The 23,983-nt window shown below is 41.5% G+C and overlaps 1 protein-coding gene across 17 annotated transcripts in view; it reads right to left on the bottom strand.

Annotated features, from left to right (window-relative positions):
- The window catches only part of MAP2K5 (mitogen-activated protein kinase kinase 5), a 282,473-nt gene that overhangs the window by 51,605 nt on the left and 206,885 nt on the right, over positions 1 to 23,983 (bottom strand). For 11 of the 17 annotated variants that reach the window (XM_049611808.1, XM_049611805.1, XM_049611810.1 and 8 more), the window contains 2 exons: positions 12,928 to 12,954; positions 12,583 to 12,615 (listed from right to left, as the gene is read on the bottom strand). In XM_049611808.1, coding sequence (XP_049467765.1) covers positions 12,583 to 12,615; positions 12,928 to 12,954 — 60 coding nt within the window. The remainder of the gene's footprint in view (positions 1 to 12,582; positions 12,616 to 12,927; positions 12,955 to 23,983) is intronic. The other 6 variants (XM_049611807.1, XM_049611809.1, XM_049611820.1 and 3 more) reach the window with 1 other exon arrangement.

Genomic DNA, 23,983 nt, shown 5'->3' with positions numbered 1-23,983 from the left:
GAAAGAGCCATATCCTTTGACTGTCACTCAGTTTCCTCATCTGTAAAATGGAGTGTTATGGGAAAGCAACATGTTTCCCTGGGGAAACATTCTGTAAACCATAGAGATTAAGGCTAGACTTTAGAATTTCGATAAAGGACCACATATATTAGTTAAGTGCCTTCTCATCATATACTCTCTTACTTTTTGGACTGGTTCTTCCGAAGTCTTGAAAAGACAGGTAGTAAGTTCTTATAATTATGTATACATTTCATTCAACAAATATTCATAAGTGACCCCTGCACTTTAGGTGCAGCAGTATAAAGCTAGAAATGAAAAGCCTAGGTACTTAGAGTCTAGTTGATAAAACTACTTATAATTGGGTCTAGAACAGGAATTAATAGCATCTTGAATGAGGCACGTGGTACCATCTTATGAACAGAATGCCAATCGTCTTCTTCCCGTGAACATGTCTTTCTCTCTGTGGGACTCATGCCCGTGAGGGCCTAGCTGCCCAAGCTGCATGCTTCATCCCTGACCCCACCTCTCCGCTCTCCCCTACATCCAATTACTTGCCAAAGTCTGTTTATTCTATCTCCTAAATACTCTTCAAACATGCTAAGGCTAGTGAAAGCCCTCATAATCGCTGATCAGAACTATAGCTTCCTAAGGGCCTTTCCCAAACCACCTTCCACAACCCTGTCAGTGATTTTTCTGAAACACAAATTTGGTTCCACCAATCCAGTTTAAAGCTTTCGGTATGCCCCGCCCCCCGAAAATGCCTTTAGGCACAGTGTAAAGATCCTTTGAAATGTGGCCCTGGTCTCATCTGTTAAAACTCTGCCAAGCACTGCAGCCATGATGAACTCCTGGTGGGGGCTTCAGGTATCTCTGAGCCTAACTCCCCCTTGCTCTTTGGGGTCCCATTCTCTGTAGAAACCTCTGGTACGTTATCCTCTCTATCATCAGCCCTCTTGTCTGTGTTTCCCAGCACCTTGTCCACACTTTTTACTATAGAAGTTCCATAGCTGCAAACATCATTAAAAACCTGGTCGTAAATACCCATTTATGTGTGGTTAAAAAAAGAGCCAGTGTGCTCCTGAGAGCTCAGGCCATCAAGTCTCCCATGACTTATACTACCGGCAGTTTCAAGCGATCTATTTAGATATGACTGTTACTGGTCTGCTTCCCTGACTAGAGTAGAAAAATTTTAATGGTAGCAACTGCATCCCTAACCCCAATACCTAGCTCTGGGATTAATACAGGTTTACGGAATGACTGTTCGGGATACAATCAATGGTTTTCATACTATAATTAATGGAACTCCAAGAACTTTTATGTGGGTGCCAAAGGTGGGTACAGATAGGGTGGAGATTTAAGCCTGCCCACCCTCTGATCAAACCAGAATGGTTTCAAGTTCCAAAAAAATAAATTTAAAACTTCTGTGTGTCACAGAACACCAAGAAAGTGAAGAGAAAATCCACAAAATGGGAGAAAACATTTAGACTCTCATATCTAGAATATATAAAGAACGGTTACAACTCAATAATAAGACAAATAACCCAATTTAAAAACGGACAATGGAACTGAATAGACCTTTCTCCAAAGAAGTTATTCAAATGGCCAATAAACATATGAAAATATTCCCAGCATCATCAATTACAAGGGAAACACAAATCAGAACCATAAGAGAGCCTACTTCACATCTACCAGGAAGACTATAATTAAAAACAAAAACAAAAGCAAAAACAAAAAACAGAAAACAGCAAGTGCTGGCAAGAATGTAGAGAAATTTGAGCCCTCATAAATTGCTGGTGGGAATATAACATAGGGCAGCTGTTGTGAAATATAGTTTGGAAGTTCATCAAAAAGTTAAATAGAATTTTCATATGATCCAGCAATTCCACTTCTAGGTATATATCTAAGAGAGTTGAAAACATATGTCCACATAAAAACTTGCACACAGATGTTCATAACATCGTTATTCATAATAGCCAAACAGCAGGAACAGCCCAAATGTTCAATTGATAAATAAACGGTATGTGGTATACCCATACAATGGGATATTATTCAGCCATAAATAGGAATGAATTACTGATAAATGCCACAGCATGGAAGTACCTTGAAAACATCATGTTAAATGAAAGAAACCAAACATACAAAAACCAGGTATTATACGGCCCAATCTACATGAAATGTCCACAACAGGGAAATCCACAGGGACAGAAAATAGATTAATTAGTGGTTGCCACAGATTGGAGGGGACGGAGGAATTATGAGTGACTGCTAACAGGTACTAGGTTTCTTTGTGGAGTGACGGAAATGTTCTGGGACTGAGTTGTATACTTTAAAAGGGTGAAGTTTGTTAAGTAATTTATTATTTCAATAAAAAGATTTTCAAAGAAAAAAAAATAAGAAATGAGTTTCTCTATGATGGCCTCTGTACTTAGCTGCTGTGTTATAGATCAGAGGCCCTTCTCTGCTGGATAGGATGGACCTCAATAGTTTTGTGTAGGAAAACTCTGCCAGAAAAAAAAAAATATATATATATACATATACATATACATACATGTATATATATACATATACATACATGTATATGTATATATGTGTGTGTATATATATATATATATTTTTTTTTAATTTACTCCAAGGAGCGTTTACTGAGCTCCTGCTTGGGCCATTCTCTCTATCAGGTGTTGGGATAAATTCCTGGGCTGGATGACTTCATGATCTAGTAGAAGACAAACTCATGAACTAAATTTGATTCCGTATGATAAAAACTGTAACAAAGTTTTGTAACCAATGCTATGCTGAATTCCACCTAGCATTGGGCAGGAGTGTGGCAGGATGAAGAGGTAGGAAGGTAACAGGGACAGCTTCAAAGAGGAGACGACATGTGAGCTGGGCTTTGGAGGATGCTTAGGCATGGGCAAGGTGAAGAGGCTGAAGAGGTCATTCCAAGCAGGGGGAGGGGCACCAGCACAGGTGTGAAAGCGTGCAGCAAGTCTGAAGCCACTGACTGACCCAAAGTGAGGCTGAAATAAATACGGGTGAGAGACTCAAATGCCTTGCTAAGAAGTTGAGATACTATCTTATGGATAGGGTGATCCCCGGAAGGTTTGAGAGGTTGAGACCTGTATTGAAAAATACAGATACACTGTGGAGGTCGAGCAGTAGGAGAAACAAGGCAGACAGAAAAACTTAGAAGCTTTTTAATAATGTGCTTTCAAAGTAGACTCTTCCCTCTTTTCCTCCCCCTTTCCCGGTCCTCAATCTTCTCATCCCCGTCTTCACACATCACCCTCTGCTAGAACAGAGATGTTAGCTGCCTCTGGGTTCTCCTGGTTCATGTCAAAGCGTCTAGCCGTGTGATTAACCTCCACCCTCTTCTGCCAGGCGGGCACCGCCATCAAACACTGCTTTCTTCCAGCATGGGACATGTTTGCTGGCATTTCTAGAAAATGTCAGAGGAGCTACGTCTATGTGAAGAGTTCTTGTGAGTTCAGGTGTTTGGTGAGGTGGACGACTGTCCCCATTCATAAGGGCTCTTTTTAATGCCACTGTAATGATGTGCATATGCCCATCAGGCAGCTAATAGTGGAGGCTTTCGTATGTCTTCATTAAAATTTATGGTTAGAGTCATAAGGACTCAATGAAGGTACAGACTTCTTATAAAGGGAGGCTTGTAATGATGGGTTATTAGCTATGATGATGATGGTGGTGGTGGTGGTGGTGGTGATGCCAAGAGAGTCTGTTCCCATCCTAAGCTTTACTTTATTCATCGTCAAGGACCCCAGGCCAGGCCCTACAGCAACACCCCCCACCCCACCCACTTCCTTCAGTTTTTGTCTATCACTCAGCTGGCCACTTCCTTTCCATCTTCCTTCCCTCGTCCCCACTGTGGCCTTCCTGTCAAGCCCCCTTTCCTGGCCACAAGACCTTATAGGGAAAGCCATCACCTCCCCCACTTCTGGCCCTGAGGCACAAAAGACCTGTGGTTGGCCTGCAACCCTGGTGTGATCGCAGTGATTCCACTTTCGATGCCACCTTTTGACACACAGACATTCTACATTTTGATGAAGAACCATGTTTCTTCCCTCAGTTACGCTCTTGGGTGTCACATCCGTGCTCCCTTTTAGGAGTTCCATGGTTTTAGTGCTTACATTTGGGTCTTTCACCTCTTTTGAATTAATTTTTGTATATGATAGCAGTAGGGGTCCAAATTCATGCTTTTGCATGTGGACATCCAACTGTCCCAGCATCGTTTGTCAAAAAAAACCCATTCTTTCACCACCGAATGGTCTTGGCGTCTTCGCTGGAAAACAACTGAGCATGGATGTGTGGGTTTATCTCTGGATTCTCCATTCTATTCCATATGCCTGCCCTTATGCCAACACCATACTATCTTGAGTACAGTAATTTTGGAGTTATGAAATCAGGAAGTATGAATCCTCCAACTTTCTCTCTCTTTTTTTTCCCCAAGATTGTTTTGGCTATTCCGAGTTCCTTGCATTTCCCTATGCATTTTGGGATCAGCTCATCCATTTCTGCAAGAGCCCACTGGGATTGTGACAGAGACTGCACTGAATCTGGAGATCAATTTGGGGAGGACTGCCATGTTAACAATATTAAGTCTTCCATTCCCTGCACATGGGTGTCTTCCCATTTATTTAGGTCTTAAATTTCTTTCAATAATGTTTTGTGGTTTTCCAAGTCTTTTATTATTTTTGATTCGTTTGATGATAATGTTTACCTATTTTTGAGAGCATGAGCAGAGAAGGGGCAGAGGGAGAGGGAGACCCAGAATCCTAAGCAGGCTCCAGTCTCCGAGCTGTCAGCACAGAGCCTGACGTGGGGCTCAAACCCACAAACCGCGAGATCGTGACCCAAGCCCAAGTTGGATGTCCAACCAACTGAGCCACCCAGGCGCCCCCTTTTTTAAATTTATTATTTTTTTAATGTTTATCTATTTTTGAGAGAGTAACTTGAATTGTTTTCATTTCATTTTTGGATAGTTCATTTTGGATTACATGTGTATAGAAATACAATTGATTTTTGTGTGTTCTTGTATCCTACAACCCTGCTGAACTCATTTAGCAACTGTCTTTTTGTGTGTATTTTCTAGTGTTTTCTATACAAAATATCATGTCATCTATTAAATATAGTTTTACATCTTCCTCTTCAACCTGGATGCCTTTTCTTTTTCTTTTTAAAAAAAATTTTTTTAACGTTTATTTATTTTTGAGACATAGAGAGACAGAGCATGAATGGGAGAGGGTCAGAGAGAGAGGGAGACACAGAATCCGAAACAGGCTCCAGGCTCTGAGCGGTCAGCACAGAGCCCGACGCGGGGCTCGAACTCACGGACCGCGAGATCATGACCTGAGCTGAAGTCGGACGCTTAACCGACTGAGCCACCCAGGCGCCCCACCTTTTCTTTTTCTTGACTAATTTTCCTGGGTAGAATCTCTAGAACAAAGTTGAACAGAAGTGGTGAGAGTGAACATCCTGGTCTTTTCCTGATCTTAGGTTGGGAAGCTTTTAGTCTTTTACCATGAAATAAGATGTTAGCTGTGGGGCATTAGATGTTCTTTATCAGGCTGTTGAAGTCCCCTTCTCTTTCCACTTCGTTGTGTGTGTGTGTGTGTGTGTGTGTGTGTGTGTGTGTTTTATCAAGAAAGGGTGGTGGATTTTTGTTAAATGCTTTTTCTGTATCTGCTGAGATGATCATGGGATTTTCGTTCTTTATTCTACTAATCTAGTATATTACATTGACTGATTTTCATTGGGCCAACCTTGTATTTTGAGGATAAATCCCACTTGGTCATGATGTATAATTTCTTTTATATGCTGCTGGATTCAGTTTACTGGTATTTTCTTGAGCATTTTTGCATTTATATTGATAAGTTTTCTTGTGAAGTCTGTTTGGCTTTGGTATCAGGATACTACTGATATCATAGAAGAAGATCGGGAGTGTTCTCTTCTATTTTTTGGAGAGTTTGAGAAGGATTGGTGTTAAATCTTCTTTAAACATTTGTTACAATTCATGACAAACTCATGAAACCATATGGTCCTGGGCTTTCCTTTGTGGGAAGTTTTAAAAAAATCTTATTTACTGTCATAATTCTACTCAGATTCTGTATTTCTTGAGTCAGTATTGGCAGTTTGTGTTTTTCTAGGAATTTGTCCATTTCATTTAGGTTATCCAATTTGCTGGCATATGATTGTTCCTGTCATTTTATTTTTTTATTTGAGATAGAGAAAGAGAGAGAGAGAGAGAGAGAAGAGAGAGGAAGGGAAGGAGGGAGGGGGGGGAGAACACGAACAAATGGGGAGAAGGGGCAGAGAGACAGAGAATCTTAAGCAGGCTCCACACTCAGCGTACAGTCCAATGCAGGGCTTGATTTCATGGCCCTGGGATTATGACCTGAGCTGAAATTAAGAGTCAGACATTCAACTGACTGAGCCACCCAGGTGCCCCCTTTTCATTTTCTTACGGACCTTTTTAATTCTGTAAGGTTGGTAGTAAGGAGCCTCCTTACATTCTCGATTTAGACATTTGAGTCTTTCTTTCTCTCTCTCTCTCTCTGTCTCTCTCTTTGGTCAGTCTAGCTAAAAGTTTGTCAATTTATCTTTGCAAAGAAGCAACTTCTGGTTTCATTGATTTTCTCTATTTTTTATTATCTATTTTGTTTATTTTCACTCTAGTTTTATTTCCTTCCTCTTGCTTGCTTTGCGTGTAGTTTGCTCTTCTTTTTCTAGTTTCTTACAGTACAAGGTTAAGTTATTGATTTGAGATCTTTCTTCCTTTCTAGTCCAGGCATTGATAGCTAAAAATTTCCCTCCAAACACTGCAGACCCACCCAGATGTTCTACGTAGAGTGCTATGCCATGTCATTCCTAAGACCAAATCCTTTTTCCTTTCTATTCACATTAGGGAAGAACAATTGGTGTATCTCAGAATTATTCAGCTAGCACCTTCAACAATCAAGCCTATTGTTTGTCTTCATACCTGGTCCAATTATAGCCCAGTAATGAACACTGAAAGTCTGTGCTTCTACTTCAGAATACAAATTGTGGGATTTCACAAATCTTGTAGTTCTTAATTTTTTTTTTATTTGAATATAGTTGACGCACACAATGTTATGTGAGTTTCAGGTGTACAACACGGTGATCTGACAACTCTCTCTGTTACGCTATGTTCACCACAAGCGTGGCTACCATCTGTCACCATACAATGCGATCACTGTCACAGAGATATATATTCATAGGGAATATATTCCCTATGCCATAGCTTCCATTTCTGACACTTATTCATTCCATATCTGGAGGCCTGTACCTCCCACTGCTCTTCACCCATTTTGCCTGCTCCCCCCTCAACCTCTGGCAACCAGTTTGTTCTCTGTATCGATGAGTCTGTCTCTGCTTTTCTTTGTTTTTGTTTTTTTTAGATTCCATATATAAGTGAAACCATATAGTATTTGTCTTTCTTTGCCTGACTTATTTCACTCAGCATGACACCCTCTAGGTCCATCCATGTTGTCACAAATGGCAAGATCTCATTCTTTTTTATGGCTGAGTAATATTCCATTGTGTGTGTGCGTGTGTGTGTACGCACACGTCTTCTTTACCTATTTATCTATCAGTGGACACTTGGGTTCTTCCGTATCTTTGCTACAACAAATAATGCTGCAATGAACACAGAGGCGCACATATCTTTTCAAATTAGTGTTTCTGTTTTCTTTGGATAAATACCCAGTAGTGGAATTAGTGGATCGTATTGTATTTCTATTTTTAAATTTCTGAGGAACCTCCATACTGTTTTCGACAGTGGCTGCACCGAGTTACATTCCCACCAACAGTGCACGAGGGTTCCTTTTTCTCCACATCCTCACCAACACTTGTTATTTCTAGTCTTTTTGATTCCAGCCATTCTGACAGGTGTGAGGTGAAAACTCATTGTGGTTTTGCTTTGTATTTCCCTGACGATTAGTGATGTTGAGCATCTTTTCGTGTGTCTGTTGGCCTTGCAGTTCTAAAAAAAATCAACATTTTAAGGTAGAAGATATTTCTGACTGGGTATAAAGATGACTTAAAAGAATTCACTTCTTACTAGTAAAGTAAATAAACAGAAGTCTAAATTAGGGATTTGCTAATTGTCTTCCTGAGTACCTACAGATGTTGGGTAGGAATTTATTTTTAGTTGTAATATGTTTGAAACATATATATAGTGAAAGTAATAATCCATTTTTCTGGTTGTCATATTTTAGACACCCTGAACATTCTGAAACACATATGTGAACTTAAAAATGACTCACGAAAAGGATTTCTGCCTAACATTTACTTTTCTCTTCTCTTGACCTGGGAAGCTCCTACTCATTCTTTTTAAGACCTAGCTTAAATGCCACCTACCCTGGGGAGGGCCTCTCCTTATCACCCCCAGGACAAACTCTCCTGTCTCTGGGTTCTACAGACGCACCCTACACTGAGCCATACTATTCATTTCTGTGTCCATATCTTTTTCATGTCTGTGAATTACTTAGGGGCAGGCTCAAGGGTGACGTCCTTGCCTCCATCTTTGCAGTTCCCAGCACCTCAATCCACTGATGGCCTCCACTAGTGGGCTCCAGCCAGCCTGGGATTTGGTGACCCAGAAATCATTGCTGTATTCATACCTGCCGCATCACCATTGTGGCCAGTCCTTTGTTGCCAGCCAAGCTAGAACCCTAGGCACCAGGGAGAGTGTTGGATGGATAAGTAGCTTCCTGAGTCCCAGCACATCGTATTGGATCTGGACGCGGGGCTGTGCTTCTGCCTTTCTACCGTGACTTACACACCTAGTCTACAGCTGGCCTGGAAGCCCTGATCTCTCTAGGCTTGGAGGCTGTCCCCACCATGGTCTGCTCAACTTGGGCTATCAAACAGCAGGAACTTTTGATAACTATTTGCTGAATGAATGCACGCGAGCCCACCCATTTTACTTCATTAAAGAGAAGCACAAGCCTATCTTCCTTCTCAGATGAGCTCTGACCTTACACATACCACTTGGGTTTCTGACTTCATTTGGCACCTGCTAGTTTTACTAGGGTCACTATCAGCAGTGCAAAGACTGAAGACAGATGGTCAGATCACGGGGGCAGCAGGTGGTCACTGTCGAGAATGAAGAGTGACCAAAGAAAGCAGGGATGATCACGAGACAGAGCACAGGAGAGTACCAAGCAGAGCAGCACAGCCACGTAGGGCTATTTAGCCTGGGAATAAACAGCTCTACACACCTCAAGAGGCCCAGACATATTATTGAGTGCCAAGGCCAAACACAGGCAAAAGGGTTGGTAAAATTCAGTGGAAGAATAAGGTAAGCCCCACACAATTTTATAACCCCAGAGGGCATCAATACATCAAAGTTTAGCTCAGTATCATGTTCAAAACAAGGACCTGAGTCATCAAGAAAAGGTTAAATGATATTCATTACACACTGTCAACAGGCTGCCAAGAGCAAATACATTTTAGAAACACTTCTTTCTAAAAATGAAAATTTCTCATTGATGTCAGAGCTTCAAGTGGTAAATCTCAGTTATCTGGACAATAGGGGCCATCTTATTCCCCAAAGATATCGGATGGCTAAGGCACCGTGGCATACACAGAGACACTTATCACTTAACAATTAATCAAGCACTTCACACCACAGGTATTCAGGAACTGGAGAGGGCCCAATTACATAAGAATTTTAAAGGAAGAAGTTCTTTTGAGAGAAGCAAGTCTGAGGCATCAACACTATCATTAGGATATCACGCATATCCTGAGTTAGCCAGTTCCAAGCCACGTAAACTCTACCCACTAAAATTAAACTGGATTGCCCTGATTTCTGACTGGAGCTGGATTCTCTCGTTGCCTTGACTATCTATCCTTCCAGGTCCTGATCCGCAGTCCAGATTTCACATTCAGGATTCTTACTCCTGTTTAACTTTTGGTGTCTTCCATTTGGACATCTGGTAGCTAGCTGTGGCTTTGTTCCACGATTCTACTTCCTGACTCCCGGACTGGCTCTGACATTCATCGCTGGCCGTTCTAGGGCTGGCTTCCGCCCACCTGGTCTTGTCTTATTACTTCTTCACTGTTTACCAGGTTATGCTGGGAGGGCAAGCTATATCCACACAATAATCAAGTATGTTACACTGGGCTTTACTTAGCTCTTTTGTATATGACTCTGAATACATACATCCATCTTGTTCTAACTAGGCTCCCTTAGGGGTGGTGCCCTTAACTCTGACCCGACTTTTCTCTAACAGCAACAGTACACACTGTCATTGGACACACACCTCACAACGGGGCATATCCCACACGCAAGGAGTAAAACGGCTCAAATCCTAGCTGGTTATTTTCACACAGGAACAGAAGGCCTAAAAGTCAGGTACAAATGAAGATAGATAGTTAATAGCCCTCTGGGATCTAAAAGGGCAGATTTAGTCCTGAAAGACATTATGGAAGAGGTTCTCAAACCTTAATGTGCAGAGTGACCTGGGAAGCTGGTCAAATGTAGATTCCTGGGCTCCACCCCTAGAAAGTCGAATCCAGTGATCTGAGTCCAAGAATCTGCATTTTTAACCAAAGCCTCAGGTAACTCTGATGCAGTTAGTCCTGAGACTCCCCTTTGAGAAACACTGTATCACTGCAATGGGAAATGTGACAAACATGGGACAAGCAGAGTAATTAACACCTCCTCCCAGTCCCACCATCCTTTCCTTCTTAGAAGCTAGGATGCACTTTGCAGAAGGCAGGTCAATTGGCCAATTCTTTCCTAATACTCATCATGGAACATCAGCTCAGTTCCAAGATCAATTTATGTTTGTTCTAGTAAATACAGTGTAAATTTCGCAAGTTTCCTTGAAGAAGATATTTTTAATAGGTCTTTTGCATAAACTGGAACAGGTGTCTACATTATATTTTTCTCTCAACTGAGGAAGAACTGCTATAAAGAAAAACATACCATTTACGTCACATGCTACTATCCTTCCCACAGACCATCCTGCCTTAGAACATCTCTTTAGGATAATTTCAAAAGTCTCAGGATTTGCCCAAATCAAGCAAGTGGAAATATTTTACATTTAACAGCGATCATTACTACTTTAAATAAGGAATGAAAGTATCTGTTTGATTCAGAAAAACTTCAAATTAGCTCACCAGCAATGCATGTATCGCTGGTGAGGGGTATCTGTACCTGAATGTTCTAATGCTCAGGAGCCCGGCCAGGCAAGATCAGTGGAGTCCAGAGAGCCCAGCAGTCTGTGCATCTGACTGGGTAGCCAAGTTTCCCTGGGAATGTCCCTAAGCAACCCTGGAGGGGGAACCTCAGGAAAATCAGTTTAATTGGGAGGATTCTGATGGGGATAGGACGCTTTTGGAATCTAAGATGACAGAAGATATTGATGAGCTATTAGATCCAGGGGGCCTGTCTGATATTTGAGATAATGGGACCTCCATTTGTTTCAGGACGATGCCTTCATTTTTGCACTAACATGGTTTATGGCTTGCAGGGGATATATGGACTGACGGATGCAACCATTAAGGATGTTAGAGCCCCATTCTTACTATTATTGTGATATGTGTGCGCGTTTGTTTTTTTCCTAGGAGGATCTTTATTTTTTCCCCTAAATCTCATAACTGGTTATACAGATGTTTAATTGAGAGGAATAATTATGAATTACGATTTGTTTTTTTTCTTTCAAACTTTCCTATCTGAATCATTTATCGCCTTCATTACAAGTGTTTTAAATATTGTAAAATTAAAGTTTAAAAAATAAACATTGCCTGTAGGCAAGCCCAAGCCCAGAAAGTCAGTTTTTAAAAAACATTAGTGTTTTCTTAATTGGGAGCATTGTGTACTACAAGCCTTGTGTTCTGCTAATTTACAGAAAAACAGACTTTAAATTCAGAAGAAGGAGTAGAAAAAGTAGACTGAGAAAGAAATGCCGGTAGATTAACTCCATGAAGGCAAAGGGACAATGGAACTCGATGGATAAGGATTATCAGAGGTAGAAGGACTTAAAATGTGCGGGTTCTGGTTAAAAGCAGAAGAAGTTAGGAATGTGTTCTGGGGAAAATGCCTATTTAGGAAATTAAGGCTGAACTGTTGACCCAGAGCTTTGGAACATTTTTATCACCCCGCTATGCTTTGGGTAAATAAAGCAAGGGAGACAAATTTTATCCAGCTTATGTTTGCTGTTCGACTCTGACCCTTGCCTACTGGACTGACTTTAAATATCTGCTATGGAAAAAAAAATGATACCACTTTAATTTCCGGCTCTATCCCCATCTGGCCAGGGAGAAGAGGATGAATTGATATCATCCTGTTTTGTCTTTAGGGCTTCTGATACCCCCGAGGACCAGCCCGTGGGACAATCTGTTTGGGCAGGGATTCTGGGCCAGAATCAGGAGAGTGGGACTCCGGACAAGGCCGGTCCACGTAACACAGCTCAGAGCCATACAACACAACTTGCTCCGAGGATGTTGGGCACTGTGCTTCATTAGGAAACAAAATATAAGCTTTCCACACCATTAGGAATGACTTTAGGAGTGAAAGCACATAAGACGATGCCTCACCTCATCAACAATGCACTGCAGAAGCTGGAGAGGCTGCAACGGGAAAGAAGAGAGGAAAAAGTATTAGCCTCTGTGCAATGTCTTTACAGTGGAGTGGAAAGAAAAAAATCATTAATGCAATAAAATATAGCAAGATTAATCAACAACAGCAAACTCTTATAAAAACATTGATGCTCAGGATGTTCTATTATTTCTAATGGTACCTAATCTAATACAGGCAGTTAAAGGTTTGCATTTTCTTCAAAATGCAATTTGCTAAGTTTAAAACAAGGCATTCAAGCATGCAAAGGAAGCAGCCATCAGGAAAAAGAAAAGTGAATTTTTTTCTGAACTCATAAAGCTTACCATTAAAGATCCCTGGTTTTTCTGAATCTGAAAAAAGGCAATATGTAATTAGCATGTCATAATCAAAATGACTCACTTGGACACATTATGATCACTGAGAGAAAATTATTGCATTGCTGGTGGCAATTTGTGGGCATGTGTTAACACAATTTACATAATGAAAATACACAAATGTTAATAGCTCGCTTCTCATTTATAGGCGAAAGTCAGCAGAATGTTAATTTCACACAACACTTTTTAGTACCCTCCAGGTTGTATTAGAATAGGGAGAAAAACCATAATCCATTTCAAAAGGCTGTTTACGATTCAGATATAAATAATGTTTTATATTGCTAGATTGTGAACACTGGGCTTAATGTTGCAATCATTGCTAATGTTATGAAGCTCACTCTTTTTAAATTAAAAACCGATTTATTTAAAATTGAAATTAAATCATAGTCAGAAATTAGAATTTTGGATTCCTGCCAGTGTCTGTTCACAATCCCCTATTTTTTGAAGAAAACTTTAATTATGTGGTTGAAGTATTTGTCTTTAACTCAGGAGTGGGGTGAAGACACCACCTTTTCCAAAGTTCCTTCAGCCTGTTTCCTGGGAAGCAGTGCTCTCTGGGAAAATCAAATTCATGCAAGTTTTACACTGTTTTCCAGGGAACAAAAAGCAGAGGCAAGTAAATGTCTGCTCCTAACCAACATTCTGAAGGCAGGCTGTTCACACATCTAACACCGATAAGCTGCGTCTCTTAGAAAATGACTAAAATGTGACACCAAATTAATAACACATCCAGTTACTAACTGAAATATTAAACACTTCAATCCCCCACCCCCACACAAATGACTGCAGTTATTACTAACTCAATGCAAATAAAGTCCCAGGCACTAAGTTTCCTAAGAAGGAAAATTTCAGGAACCAAGTATGATATTGATGGGTCAGTTGTTTGCTGAGATAACTGAGCTCCAACCAGCTAGTAAGATACAGGGATAATTGTAACAGGACATTTGATCACCGAACAACACAGGGGTTAGAGATGCTGACCCCTGTGCAGTTGAAAATCCATATATAACTTTTGACTCCCCAGATACAATCATCCTACTGTTGACCAAAAGTGTTACCAGTAACAAGTAATAATAAAGAATCGATTAACACATATTTTGCATGGTAGATGTATTATATGCTATATTCTTATAAGAACGTAACCTAGAGAAAAGAGAGTTAAGAAAATTATTAAGAAAATCGTAAGGAAGGGGTGCCTGGGTGGCTCAGTCGGCTGGGTGTCCGACTCAGCTTCAGCTCCAATCTTGATCTCAGGTTTGTGAGTTCAAGTCCTGCACTTGGCTCCATGCTGGGCGTGGAGCCTAGTTTAAAAAATAAATCATAAGGAAGAGAAAATACATTTACAGTTCTGCACTGTATTTATAAAAAAAAACCCTGCATATAAGTGGACTCATGCAGTTCAAACCCATGGTTGTTTAAGAGCCAGGTGTATTTTTTAAGTAAAAAAAAACTGTTAATGGTGTTTTAAGAAGTTCTTCCATGTATATTTGATCTGCACAAGTACCCTGAGGTTGGCAAGGATGGTCATTTCTATCCTCTGGAGGGAAAACTGGGCCTCCCAGTGGACAGGGCAGGGGCAGGGGCAGGGACAGGGTGAAGGCCACAGGGACAGGCTGTGGTACTGTGGCTTCTCCCGTGCTCTTTTCTTCCCCCATATCTACCTATGGTCACAGCACGATTTCAAAACAACTGGATTTGTGTAGATATACTTGTAGATATATTTGTAGAAATATTCTTGGCATGGTAAAGTGGGTAAATAATCAATTTGGGCAGGTGGGTTCCTTTCAACTAGAATGCATGCTTCTCAAGGGCAGAAACTATGTTTTTGCATTTCTTTTGCATCCACGAGGCTTCTCAACAGACCCTTCCTTCACCAGTCCTTGAGTGTTTTAAAAAGCACTTTCCTGTGTATTATCCCAACTAAACATGGCGCCCACTCATCCCTGCTCTACTCAGTCACCACTCCCTGAAACCTCTGTCCCAGGCTGACTGGCTCGTAGTCTCCTCAGGTAGTTCCCGCTTAATGTTATGCCGAATTACTGCTCCTTCCTCTAGTCACTGAGTATTTCTGCATAATGCTCTGATGGGAAAGATTTACTTTAAAAAGGAAGAGAGGGACACCTGGGTGGCTCAGTCAGTTAAGACTCTGACTTCTGCTCAGATAATGATCTCATGGTTCATGAGTTCGAGCCTCACATCGGGCTCTGCGCTGACAGCTCAGAGCCTGGAGCCTGCTTCAGATTCTGTGTTGTGCTCTCTCTCTGCTCCTCTCCCGCTCTCTCTCTCTCTCAAAAATAAACATAATTTTTTTTTTAAAAACGGGGTGCCTGGGTGGCTCAGTCGGTTGAGCGTCCGACTTCGGCTCAGGTCATGATCTCGCAGTTTGTGAGTTGGAGCCCCATGTCGGGCTCTGTGTTGACAGCTCAGAGCCTGGAGCCTGCTTCGGATTCTGTGTCTCCCTCTCTCTCTGCCCCTCTCCCATTCACTCTTTCTCTATCAAAAATGGATAAATGTTAAAAAAGTTAAAAAAAAAAAAAAAAAAAAGGAAGAGAGAGGGTTAACTACCACCCTGGAGAGGCTAAGGATTTTAGTAAGAAGCCATACCCCTTTTCAAAACTCATGAAAGGCCCAGGTAACTTCCCAACAGGAGATTGGCTTTTATTTATTTATTTTTCAAGTACACATGGATCCTCTCCCCCCACCCTCCATTCTTAGTAAGATATATCTACTTCAACAGGAGGGCTACTTGTAATGAACAAATTAGAAATCCATTTTTGGCAAAGAGAGTGTTTTTCACAAATTTCCAACAGTCAGGGGGGATTACAACATTCTCTGAGGAAAACATGTGGCAAACATTCTAAGTGAGATGTTTCAAAATAAATTCAGGAATAAACTGTGCGACACTGTTCCCAGCAATACATAAGTTGTGTGAAATGAGCTCAGGGGAGAACATTTTTCCTCATGACCTAAACTCTTAAGAGGTCTCCACCTTGCCCTATTCTGTGGGTTAAAGAAACCATGGTTGAAGACAAAATTTTACTATTTTAATGCTTTCTCCTTACAACGAGGAAGAGGGAAACAGCAGTATCAGAGTCTTTTTTATGATCTTCTAACTATACCATTTTGCCCAGGTTTTTAAAGAGAGATGTTGTTACCAGGTTTTATTACACAGCTTTGATAGCTACATATTATGTGAAATCATCTTCATAAATTTTGTATTAAGGTAGCAGTGCCAGTACCTGAAATTGATTCAAAATGCTTAAGATACTCAATTACTTTTTAACACTGTTACACAATGCGGTGACTTATATCTTCTATTTCACGAGAACTTGAGGACACAACATCATTGTAATTGATTCATTTTCTCAATTAAATAAAGCTACTGTGCTTTTCTTTATATGAATGCCACACAGACCATAGAGTTAGATATATTCTTTCCTTTCTTGGTCTCAGATATATTGCCTTAAAGGTTACATTCTGTTCCTCTGTTTAATTCCACCAGAAAATTTAATGCCACGGTCATATTTTTCAAATTCTGAATTGCCATGTACCCGACTGTATTTATATTAGGCTTATTTTTCACTGCTAAACTCTTTGTTGTTTACCTTTTTCAAGATCATATTACCGTACGGGCACAGCAACCATAAAACAGACTGCAACAAAGTCAACCTCCAGTCACTGCCTCTGCTTTTACACACAGTTCATGAGAAAGTGAAGCCCCTAGTTTTACAGCACATTAAAAGTGGTACTAAGGGTGCTTGATATAAAATGTTAGCTTTGTCAATGCCTCTCTTTATTCTAGGTCCGCCTTCCAAATGCTGAGCTGTGAGAGCAGAGTTCAGAGGAACACAATAATATTGTTAGGGCTGATGAACTGCCTGTACCTCACAACACAGGAAATGCTGTTTATAACTAACTCGTCCAAGTCCAGATTCCCGTTTGCACATTTTGCTGGTGTTGAGTAGTCTACATCTAACTAGTACTTTGGGACAATGAACAGAACAATAATTGCTCCAGCCGTTACACTTTGCTAATCAGTCTCCAGAACTAGTAGCATTTTCATAGACTAATTAGTTGAACCTCTTTTCTCTTCTGGGCATAGCCTTTTCCCCCTCCTTTTGCCAGCCCTTAGCTATAAGGCTTTAAGGCACACTAACGGGGGACACCTCAGTCTGATGTAAGACAGATCCTTGTGTGTTTAAATGGGGAGGAAAGACTTCAAAATGGGCGGGCCTAAGTATCAGTCGTGGGGTGTTACTGCAGTAACATTTATCACATATTTCCTTGCAAGGACTGTATAGCTGGCAATTAGAAGAGCTCCCATAGCATGACTAATGGCTTTGGAAAATGATCCCGAAAAGGAAGCTCCTGATGCAAAAGTTTACTTGTGGGGCCTCAACTATCTAGTCAACGGCTCTGGTGATAAACAGCAACTCTGGGGACCCCGCATTACACGCCCACCTCTGCAGAGGTGCTGTGTACACACAGCGGGAAAGCAGGCTTGGCCACCAGCCCTTTTACATTATGTGCAGAAGCACAGTCAGGAAACTAAAATGATCCACCTATGTAACTTCGAGAAGACACCAGCAATAGCTTTCATTTTCTCTTTTACTCTCTGGAATGATGGCTTGCCCTGCAGCCCTTGTCGCAGAGATTTATGTGTGACCGAGGTCAGATCTTCCAATATCAGTTGACAAATTTTCTCTTTACATATTTACTGCTTTCCTAGCTTGTGTTATTTTCTCTTAAGTAGAAGAAGGAAATATGAAATTAAATGATACGGTGAGCATTTTTAAAGAATACCAGGAGTGTGTGTGTGTGTGTGTGTGTGTGTGTGTGTGTGTGGTGTTCCTGGCACTACACTTGAGCCTGCAATGTTCAACTCTATTCTTTTTTTTTTTTTAATTTTTTTAACGTTTATTTATTTTTGAGACAGAGAGAGACAGAGCACGAACGGCGGGGTGGGGGGGGGGCAGAGAGAGAGGGAGACACAGAATTGGAAGCAGCCTCCAGGCTCTGAGCCATCAGCCCAGAGCCCATTAGCCCAGAGCCCGACGCGGGGCTCGAACTCACGGGCTGCGAGATCATGACCTGAGTTGAAGTCGGACGCTTAACCGACTGAGCCACCCAACTGCCCCTGTTCAACTCTATTCTTATTTCACACACATTTTAGGAACGATAGCTATTTTGCAGACTCTCTTTTCAAATCAGATGCATTAAGTTTAACCCTGCCTAACATAAACCAGGATTATGGTAAACTGGGACTTTTATATTGTAAATGAAGAATAATGACCTAAAACTTTTTTTCTTTAATGAAAGTAGCTGCAGAGATGATCTACTTCAATCTACTCATTTTGCTGCTAGGGAAACTGAGGCTTTGAGGGGCATAGTGCCCAAGATACAGCCCGGGCTAGACCATAGTGCTGACTCAGGCAGCTGCTTGGTGTGGAGAAAATGCATATGCACTGGAGTCAAAAAGCCCCCTGGAATTCCAGTCAGACCCCCATGGTCTCAGAAGCTCCCTCCCTTCACTGGGTTCAGGGCTCTTGATTACAAAGCGAGGGGATGAGCCAGAGGATAATCCAAAGAGTCCTCCCAGGCAGAGCTTCCCATTCAGGTGCCGTATTTTTTCCTACCCACGGGAGAGCTGGTACTGGCAGTCAATCTTATTTTATCTGGCATCGTGTGGGGTGCTAAAACTTAGGTACACACCACCTCCAATCTGCTACAACTTTGCAAAAACAAAGTGCCCAAATCTCAAAAAGGCTTCAACCAGAGAACAGAAAAATCATTTCCACATGACCACAAGCTAAATACATATTGCTTAGTACCACTAACTTAAAATAAGACTTCCTAGGGGTGCCTGGGTGGTTCAGTCGGTTAAGTGTCTGACTTCGGCTCAGGTCATGATCTCACAGTTCGTGAGTTCGAGCCCCATATCCAGCTCTGTGCTGACAGCTCAGAGCCTAAAGCCTGCTTCAGATTCTGTGTCTCCCTCTCTCTCTCTGCCCTTCCTCCACTCATGTTCTGTCTCTGTCTCTCTCAAAAATAAACATTAAACAAATGTTTCATTAAAAAAAGGTAAGATTTCCTAAACAAAGGACTGGGTTTTGTTTTTTTGTTTTGTTTTGTTTTTGAAAAAAAAAAAAAAGAGAGAGAGAGAACAGGGGCATCTGGGTGGCTCAGTCGGTTAAGCATCCAACTTTGGCTCAGGTCATGATCTCATGGTTCATGAGTTCAAGCCCCACATGGGGCGCTCTGTTGTCAGCACAGAGCCTGCCTTGGATCCTCTGTCCCACCCTCTCTCTTTCTCTGCCCTTCCTCTTCTGGTTGTCTCTCTCATTCTTTCTCAAAATAAATAAATAAACTTTAAAAAGTATTAAAAGGGGCGCCTGGGTGGCTCAGTCGGTTAGGCGTCCGACTTCAGCTCAGGTCACGATCTCACGGTCCGTGGGTTCGAGCCCCGCGTCGGGCTCTGGGCTGATGGCTCAGAGCCTGGAGCCTGCTTCCGATTCTGTGTCTCCCTCTCTCTCTGCCCCTCCCCAGTTCGTGCTCTGTCTCTCTCTGTCCCAAAAGTAAATAAAACGTTTAAAAAAAAAAAAATTAAAAAAAAAAAGTATTAAAAAAGAAGAATAAAATGTACTCTAGTGAACCATAAATGGGAATTCTGACAAACTGATATTTTTAGATATTGAATGAATGCATGAGACAAAATAAATGAGTAATATATATTATTACTAATAATACAAAATTAACAAGTATAATTCACTTGTGCCATATCTCTCTTGTTTATCAGCCTCTGTCCTTGTTCAAGTTCTTATCATGCCTGGAAATCTATTAGCGTATCTTATATAGAACAAAACAAAAACAAAAAATAAGTCATGGGTCTTATTTAAACGACAATTAATGACTTAAAAATAAGTTGTCAGATGATTTAACAAGGAGCTACTCGGTGGGACATGAGAAAGTCAGTAGGATTCCCAGCTTCTAAAATCCACTCCCTGGCACTTTCTCTCTGCTGCCTTTAGGAGGGACCAGTTTTGAAAAGCTCAGACTAGAAACCCCTGAATTTCACAAATAGCTGGGTGGGACAGAAAGGCTGTAAGATGCCTAGAGGAGGGCTCAGCTCAGATGGGACCAGACAGAAAATCATCATGGCCATAAATTAGATCACTTGGCTCTCACTGCTTCCCGAGTATCAAGGACGATGCATTTTCACACAGAACACAGCAGCTGGAGCGTCAAGGTAGAGTGTAACATTATTCATTTGCTGGGTCTGCCAGTCAGTGAGCAGGAAAGAAAGGACCTGACTGCCAGTCTACACTCTTTTATCCCTTGTGTATTTAAAACTGACATAGCTCATGTCCTACTTCACATAGGGGTATAGGAACCCTAGTAAATCATCCTCTGGGCACATGTAAATTTTAATATTCAGGCCTGAATTTTGTAAGAAAAGCAGGGGCTCACAAACACATTTTAAAATGAAACACGTGAGTTATAAAATGAATCTTCTCCCTTAGCTTTGCCAAGATGTCCACTGAGCACTTTCCTCACAGAGAAGATTTTTCCTTTCAAAGAAAATACACTGGCTGTACCAAACTTCTCTTTCTTCCCCCCAAAAGGGTGGTCTCATTCTAGAATCTAGTTTAGAGTATCAGTTATGTATGTGGGGGGCAGGGAGTGGGAGGGGATGTGGCCTTTTTGAGAAAGGCCTATTGACCATTCCATTGTTTATGGTCAAATAAATGTGCTGTGACAAAAGATTTTTAAAGGGTCAAAATGTCTCAAAGGGTTTTTCTGGAGCTATCATTTAGTCTGCATCTCTATTAACTTCAATCCTCCACAAGCGAAAGAATCCAGAACGATGTTAGAGGTCACCTGGTCTGACTCCTTGCTTCTGACTCTGGAAGAAGACTTCCAGGAATGGGATTCCAATGATTCCATCCTGGGTGGCTTCAATTGTCAGAAAGTTCTTTCTTATTACGAGTTCAAATATGTCTCCCTAGGAGATATAGCCACGGTCTGGAGCTGTAGTGATTTAGTCGCAGCAACTCACATATTTGAAGATGGCTGTTTCTTCACGAAGTTTTCTTTCCCGAGAGAGCATCCTGTTTTCTCCTTGAGATCATCTGCTGTGATTGACTGCCCTCTGTTCTTCCCCCTTCTATTAGTAATGACACTCTGATAACATTCCCCTAGCCTTAAATAGCCCATGTACTTCACATCCTCACCTACTTCATCGCCAGCTTTATGGGCAGGACATGTGGTTCAGGCTTAAACTAGTCCGCAACAGCTAAGTCCCCTGGGCTTGGGGAAGTTAACTGATCCAATCAAACTGAAGCCTATGGCCTCTTGCTGCCTGTGGGGAAGAGAGGCTTGTCATTCCTTTCTAACTGGGAAGCAGGTGGCCCGGGAACCCCAAAAGCCATTCTTGGTCTGTGAAGGAAGAAGCCTACCAGAAACAGAGCCAAAAGTGACCTGTTGAATCCAGTTCTACCAAAAAACCCAGGAATACTTGGCTTTTTGGCCATGGATTTCAATGAAGTCCCCTTGTGGGTGAGGCAACCTGAGTTGGGTGTTCTGTTACCTGCACCATAAAGCTGCCTGGCGGAGGTGAACATGGTTTCACATTCTCCACCACTGTGACCACGTTTCTCGGAGTGTGGTGCCACGTGCGTGTGTTCCTCATAAAGTGTGACACCCACACCTGAACACATGCCTCGGAAAGACTGCCTCAGTTGCCTTGTCCTGGACATTATACGCTATTCAGGAGGAGAAACTCCCGGCAGCTACAAGTGCCTTCAGCTTTTGATAGATAGCCATATCACACAGTTGGCTCAGTGGAGAGGAACAGACGTGTATAAATCTTGGGCTGAAAAAGAATTACTTCTTTCCTGTACTCTTCCATTTGGGTTTCATACTGACAAGGTATTCGAGAGTCAAAAGGAGTACACGATTAAAGCAATTACAGAATCTAGACAAGTCTGATGGAAGTTTCTACCTGTTGCCTCTCCCCTGCATCAGACAGGAAATACATTAGCCTTGTATTTGTTTGGTTGAGGAGAGGCCTGTCCAACACTCAAGGAGAATCACAGACTCTCGGGGTCTGAAAGCATCTTAAAGGTTTTTTAATCTGACCCACCTCTGTGTGATCCCTGAATCCCTCCTTCATTACACTCCTGGCTCACAGGGCTTCTGTCCGGATGCATACAGTGATGGGGACTTTATGTCTTCTGACTGTCTATTCTCTCCCTTGTTCCAGCTCTACTTTCCTGCCAGTGCAAATCCACGTCTTTTCCTACATGAGAACCCTCAAGTATCTTAAGACAACTACCACATCTCTTTGGAAGCTTTGATCCTTCAGGTATTAATGCTGGCAGGACAGAGGGGAAATATGGACACAGAAGAAAAGGGGACAAAATTACAAAATGAAAGCTTAAAAATGTGTATTGATTCTTAGTTCTTTCTGATTCTAAAATCTGCTGGGTCAACATGTAAAAAAAGTGAAGTCGGGCTAAATCACTAATTCATTGATTCACATCCTTTTTTTTTCTAAGTTTACTTATTTTTAGAAAGACAGAGAGAGGGAGCATGAGTGGGATAGTGGCAGAGAGAGACAGAGGGAGAGAGAGGATCCCAAGTAGGCTCTGTACTGACAGCAAACTGTGAGATCATGACCTGAGTTGAAATCAAGAGCTGAACACTTCACCGACCGAGACACCCAGGCACCCCAGTTCATGTATCTTTATCAAGAACTTACTCTACGCCAGGCACTGTACTGGAGTCTAGGATCCAGTAGATGGATAAGCTGCGAGTGCTGGTCCACAAAAACGAGTGACTTCTTTAAGGTCCCTGAAAGTTAGTGACAGAGCTAAGACTTAAATCACAGGGTTTGCATTCTCCTTAAAATGCCACTTAATTTTTGGATAAAATACAATTTGCTAGATTCAAGGTGCTGTAGATTTCTAAGACAGTGTCCCCCAAAAAGGGATGCTTTCAGGCATTTCACAGAGTGCTTTCTTTGTGGGCTAAGACTCTATATATTGCTGCCTTTTTTTTTTTTTTTTTTTTTTACCATGATGCCATTTGACAACATTGTTTGGCCTGCTGATATTTTGAGATAAGCTGCAACTGTAGCTAATAGATGCTTTATTTTGCATTAGATCATGACCTGAGCCAAAGTCGGACACTCAACCGACTGAGCCACTCAGGCGCCCCCTGCATTATTTGGCATTTGAAAGGAAAGAATCTTGAAATATAGTCACACATAACCATGCTAATTAACATGTGTCTTACTGGTTTGGCTGTAAACGAGATTCAAAACAGGATTTAAAGAAAAGAAGTCATGGATCTAGAATGAACTAAATGGGGCACCTGGGTGGCTCAGTCGGTGGTGTCTGACTTTTGATTTCGGCTCAGGTCATGATCTCACAGTTTCGTGAGTTTGAGCCCCATGTCTGCCTCTGTGCTGATGATGCGGAGCCTGCTTGGAATTCTCTGTCTACCTCTCTCTCTGCCCCTCCTCCATTTGGGCTGTTTCTGTCTGTCTCAAAATAAATCAATACACTTAAACAAAAAAAAAAATTTAGAATGAACTAAACAAAAAGTTTGATTCCTGTTTCAGAGATGTGGTTCACACCTCTCATAGTTTGATTTGGGTGAAATCCAGTTCAATAAAGTCCAAGAGTGTACTTGGGAGACGGTGATGAGAAAGGTAGCTGAAGGTGTGGACAAGAGGGGAAAATTACTCATACAAGATGAAAGGAGACCACAGAAGTATCTAGCTCAGCATTTTTCAGACATTGGTTACCAAATAACTCAAGGTTCATGTAAGGTATTACTTAGACACATTAACAAAAATTAACAGACAAAAACAGAACTGCCTGGTATTTGTGTGTGCATGCATGTATGTAGGTGTCTGGGAGTGAATTCCCATCTATTTTATGCCCTGTCTTTCCATGTAATTCTGCAAATCACTGACCTAGGACACCTCTATTCTTTTCCA

The sequence above is a fragment of the Panthera uncia genome (genome assembly GCF_023721935.1).
Source record: "Panthera uncia isolate 11264 chromosome B3 unlocalized genomic scaffold, Puncia_PCG_1.0 HiC_scaffold_1, whole genome shotgun sequence".
Taxonomy (NCBI): Eukaryota; Metazoa; Chordata; class Mammalia; order Carnivora; family Felidae; genus Panthera; species Panthera uncia.
The sequence above is the reverse complement of the archived record's forward strand: the minus strand, read 5'-3'. Positions and strand labels throughout refer to the sequence as shown.